Below are 5414 nucleotides of genomic sequence, written 5' to 3'. Positions count from 1 at the left end.
GTTCAATGACAGTGACATCGATACCTCTAAAAAAAAAACAACAAACAGAAAAAAGAAAGAAAGAAACTCTGCAATTTGGGGCAGAAATTATCAAGAAAGCATTTCCAACATATAATAAAATTTGCCTACTTTTCATTTATATTCGTTAGTTCCACTATGCCTTCTGAAGGTGGCATGTGATATCAAACTATTTGTCTCTTTATCTCTTCCTTTCTTTATAATCTTTGGCAATATATTATTAGCATAATAGATAGTAGGATATACAACAAAATGAAAATATAACCTCCAGGTGGCTTTGGTAACACAGTCCATAGGGCATTGTGCTGTTAAACTCTTTGGCAGTTCAAATCCACCAGTGACTCCTAAGGAGAAAGATGGGCCATCTGCTCAAGTGCAATTTACAACTTCCGGAAAACCTGCTGGGGGGGTCAGCTATAAGTTGGTTCCAATTAGATAGTAAGAAGTTTTAGTTAATACAGCTTGAAAACTGTATTTATACCCTCTGTACCAGCCAGATGTGCCAGATGTGGCCATAAAACCATGTTGTGGCCAAAAAGATGTAAAGGGAAATGTCTGTGGAAATTCTGAGCAGGCTGGTTAAAAGGAAGAAGGCATGCAGAGCACCTCACTGCCCTCCCACCTCACACACATTTTCTGTCTAGCTCTTTTGCACACAGTGGTAATTGCAGGAGCTTTAGCAATTTACAGAGAGGCAATCTTGGAAATTAGCATACACTGAGGATACCAGAGCACGAAGATACAACAGGGGCCATCCATGAGTTCATGGAGATGTTTTTCCAGTCCTCATCGGTTCATCTCTGAATGCTTTTATATAAGAGAACAACCAGTATGACAGAATAGTTTAAGACTAAACTTAATTCTATACTGAGTTCACAGACATGTCCTTAATATTAGAGGAGACTATTACATTTGACCTACATCCTCTCTGCTTTAAGCTTAACATTTTCAGCTCCTCCATCCTCTGAATCATCCTCTTCTTTATAGGGTCAAGCTTCTCAGGATTCTTAGCTTTAAAATAGAACTCATCTCAATCTACCTGTAGTTATCTAGCCAGTACAGAGAAGAAGGGAATACTAACTGCTTCTCAGTTCATTCCAAGACAGCCTACTCTTTGGGTTTTGTTGTTGTGGTTTTTTTAAAATAATATTTGATTTTCTTTTTCTTTTTTTTTTAAAAAGCTGGACAAGTCCCTTGTCCTGATTGAGTCCATTTACCCAAGAGATAAGTTAAATATTTCTGCAGTGGAGATAGCGTCACTCTTCCTAGGGGGATGTCTTCTTGGCTCCTTTCCCAAACTTGGCATCAAGACCAAGACCCAGGAACACCAGCATGGTGCCCACCCACTGCATGGAACTGATGGGGTTGGCGAAGAGGATCACAGAAGCTAAAATGGTAAAGAACTTTTGAGTTGTAGTGATGATGGAGCAGGTCAAGGGACCAAAGTACACAACTGTTGTGAAGATAAAACTTTGACCCAGGGCACTGGTCAGGCCAAAGAGCAGGATGTTATAGATGATGGCAGGGTACCTCTCAGCAAAGCTCGAGAACTCCCAGAGCTCCCCAGTGAACAGGATTCCAGCTCCAAGCAGCAATGTAGACCAAAAGTTGATGTTCAACATAATGTGGTTGGAGCCTGTTTGGTAATGAGCCCTCATATGATCCTGGGAAACACCTGTTAGTCCATCCAACGTACAAGAGCTGCAATTGGCTTGCAGGATTTACCAAGGACCTGAGTTGGGTAGTTGACAAACTGTAGTGCTGAGTTGCTGGAAACCATGGCACCCAGATAGGAGACAGAACAGGCAGCATAGAGCCCCCAGCTCTGGGTACGATCCACCCTGGCAGTGTAAAAAAACTGGATCAAGATCTTGGCAAATACAGCATTGATCACACACTGGATGAAGACAAAAGTTAAGGCAAAGGTGAATGTCTCTTGCTTGGCTCCCTCTCCATACTTTCCTCTTGTTATCTTTTCCTGCAGTATCCCATAATAGAAATAGCAGACAAAGATTCCCAGGAAGCAGAGTGGCAGGCGCAGCCGGTCGGGCACCAAGGAGCTGCTAGTGGCCATGAGACGCCCAGACGAGCTGACTGGAGCTCCGCTTATAGCCGGCAGCAGTGGCAGCAACAGCTCCAGTCGGACATCGCCAACTGGTGGCCCTCTTTGGGTTTCTTAAGCAGCCCTCAAGACTATGGGACCTATGGTGGCATACTGATAAGAAGCTGTTCTGCAATCCCAAAGGCACCCAGTTCAAATTCACTAGCTCTTCCACAGAAGGATGGGCAATTTCCTGCAGGGTGATTTATTGCCTCTGAAAACCTGCCGAGTGTCGGCTATGATTTGATTCTGACTCTAAGGCACACAATAACAACCTCAAGACGAAAGGTGCATACTCGTTATGAAGAGCCAGAAAAACTACAAAAATCTAGCCTCTGCTTTCTTTGTCTTCACTTGAATATTATTAAGCCAGGCTTTCCCTACCCTGAAGAAAATGAGGGGTGAGGTGTTTGTTTGTATTTTCTTTAGCCTAACTGTAAAAACTTTATATTTCTCTCAATTGCATTTCTTCTTATTAGTTACAGTGTTTGTATTTCAACTCATGGCAACTCTATGTACAATAGTTCTGAACTCTGCCTAATTCTGAGTCAGTCTCACTATCTCTGACACACTTATACACATTATCCCCCGTCACTGTGTCAATCTATTACATCTGAGGTCTTCCTCTTCTGCTCTGTGCCTCTAACCTTCCAAACATGATGTCCTTCTCCAAGGACTGGTCCCTCCTGGCCACATGCCCTAAGTATGTGAGATGGAGCTTCAAAATTCTTGCCTACAAGGAGAAACTTAGTTTGATCAGTTTCATCCTACCTGTCTTTCTCTTAGCAGTCCTTGGTATGATTAATGCTCTTCTCCAACACCACAACTCAAAGGCATCAATTCTTCTGTCATTCTTAATGATTATCCAGCTTTCTGATGCACAGCAAGTTATGGCAAAGACCATGGCCTGAATCAGGCACACCTTAGTATTACTCTAGGCAATGAAAATCTGCACAGGAAACTCAAACTCATTGCTGTGGTGTTAGAACTAACTCATAGCTGACCCACCAGTAAGTTTTTGGAGACTGTAAAGCTCCTGAGAGGAGACTGCCATCATTCTTTGCAGAACCACTGTTGTATGAGGTTGAGTAATAACTGATCCATGGCTGGCACTCTAGTGCAGTTTCAGAGGCAGAAAACGACATGGTGCACTCGGAAAGTCTACAGTTAGAAAGTCCAAATTATTGAGGGGTAATGATGTCAGTTTGAGAACTAAGGTGTGTCTTATTCAGGCCATGATCTTTTAAATCACATGATATGCATCGGAGAGCTGGACAATGAATAAGGATGACAAAAGAATTGATGCCTTTCAGCTGTGACAGTGGAGAAGAGCACTGAAAATCCCATAGATTGGCAAAAGAACAAACAAATATGACTTGAAAAGGGTGTATCCAGAGTGCTCTTTGGAGGTAAAAATGATAAAGCTTCACCTCAAATATTTAGGGCACATTGCTAGGAGGGGCTATTCCTTGGAGAAGGATCTGATGCCCAGAAAGGCAAAGGTTTAGGAAAGGAGAGGAAGACCCTTGAGCAGGTGAATTGACACAGTGACTGCTGTAACGGACTCTAATGTGTCAGGAAGTGTGAGGGTAGCAAAGGATAAGACAGGGTTCAGATCTATTCTTCAAAGGGTCACTGTGAGTCATACTTAATTCGATAGCATCTGACAACAACAACAAATTACATGGGAGGAGATTTCCCATTCTTTTTTAAATAATTATTCATTTTAATGAAAGTTTACAGAGACTTAGGGTTTCCAGTCATTCATTGTTGCTTTTCTCCTTGCTCACTCCCTCCCCCCAATTCACTTTTCTTCTTGATAATAAAAGAAATATTCTTTCATTGTTATGTAATCCCTCTTCCCAAGTACACGGCACTGTGCAGGCCTCATTCTGGACTCCTGTCATGACAATAAGACCCAATCATATATCCCTTTTAAGCAGTTCTCTCCCTCATCTGTTGTAATGCAGTATACATCATTCCTCCCTCCTTCTCTATCTTCCCTCAACTCCAATGTCAGTCCTGTTTTACAATAGTGGCCCTATGAAATATTTATGCTTTTGTGACTTAGCTTTTTCACTCAGCATAATGTCCTCTAGGGTCATCCATTTACATAATATTTCATGAGTTCCTTGTTTTTCAGTGCTGCATAGTATTCCACCGTCTGAACATACCAGAGCTTCTCTATTCATTTGCTGATGAACACTTGGTTGTTTCCAGCTCTTTGCTATTGTGAACAAAGCCACAATCAACATGGGTGTGAACATATCTACTTGGGTGGCAGTTACGGTTTCTTTAGGGTAAATTCCCAGAAGTGAAATCGCTGGGTCGAATGGTATTTCTATTTGCAAATTTTTGAGAAAGCACCATACAGCCTTCCATAGTGGTTGCACCATTTTACACTGCCACCAACAGTGAATAAGATATTTCCCATTCTTCTCCAGTGAATCAGAGTTCCTTTGTGAGTGCAGCACAGCTTCTTACCATTAGCCCACCACAGCATGTTGTCAGGAAGAAACAATCTTTAGAGAAGGCCATCATGCTTGACAAGGTGGAGACAGCACAGAAGAGGAAGACCTCAGATGAGATGGATTGACACCGTAACTTGGGTAATAGGGGTAGCTGTGCTGGAGGAAGTAAGATAGGATAGGGCAGAGTATAGACCTATTGTGTGTAGGGTCGCTATGAGTCACAAGTGACTCGCCATGTAACAACCTAAAATGGAAATAATCATTAAATCACAATTATAATTTATAATCCAGTTTTCGTTCCTACTGTGTATCTTCAGGACACTTGGTTAAAAAGTGCTCTGTAACTTCACCAAGTCTTATAGAGGGATGAAGTGATTGTTGTTGTTGATCACCTTCGAGTCAAGGATAATTCATAGTGACCCTATGAACAAAAGGCCTGAAGCCCCTCTACAACTATCAACATTTATCAAAGTTCATAGAGTTTCTGGAGGCAAGTTGTTTAGGATGTGGATTCCACTTATGCTTCCAAATCTGTCATAGTATGTTATTGGTTGAGTCGCCTGTGATGCATAGCAACCTTATGTATAGCAGTTCTGAACCCTTCCCCTGTCCTGAGCCAGTCTCACTAATTCTGACACACTAATCCCAGAACATGTAATCGTGCTAATGTGAAACCTATACTTGGACCAAGAGGCAGTCATCAGAACAGAGCAGGGCAACACTCCATGGTTCAAAATTGGGAAGGGTGTACGCCAGGGATGTGTCCTGTCTCCATACCTTTTCAACCTGTATGCAGAGCAGATTAGCCGAGAGGCTGGGCTCTA

At 42.2% G+C, this 5414-nt stretch overlaps 2 protein-coding genes across 2 annotated transcripts in view; both read right to left on the bottom strand.

Annotated features, from left to right (window-relative positions):
* ATG10 (autophagy related 10) overlaps positions 1–5414 on the bottom strand; it is a 524157-nt gene that overhangs the window by 265018 nt on the left and 253725 nt on the right. The gene's annotated exons all lie outside the window — the stretch shown is intronic.
* LOC102869337 (solute carrier family 35 member B1-like) overlaps positions 1697–5414 on the bottom strand; it is a 101698-nt gene continuing 97980 nt past the window's right edge. The window contains exon 2 of the mRNA XM_006889877.1: positions 1697–2183. Coding sequence (XP_006889939.1) covers positions 1697–2183 — 487 coding nt within the window. The remainder of the gene's footprint in view (positions 2184–5414) is intronic.

The sequence above is a fragment of the Elephantulus edwardii genome, unplaced genomic scaffold, assembly GCF_000299155.1.
Source record: "Elephantulus edwardii isolate Elephantulus edwardi_28Jun2011 unplaced genomic scaffold, EleEdw1.0 scaffold00082, whole genome shotgun sequence".
Taxonomy (NCBI): domain Eukaryota; kingdom Metazoa; phylum Chordata; class Mammalia; order Macroscelidea; family Macroscelididae; genus Elephantulus; species Elephantulus edwardii.
The sequence above is the reverse complement of the archived record's forward strand: the minus strand, read 5'-3'. Positions and strand labels throughout refer to the sequence as shown.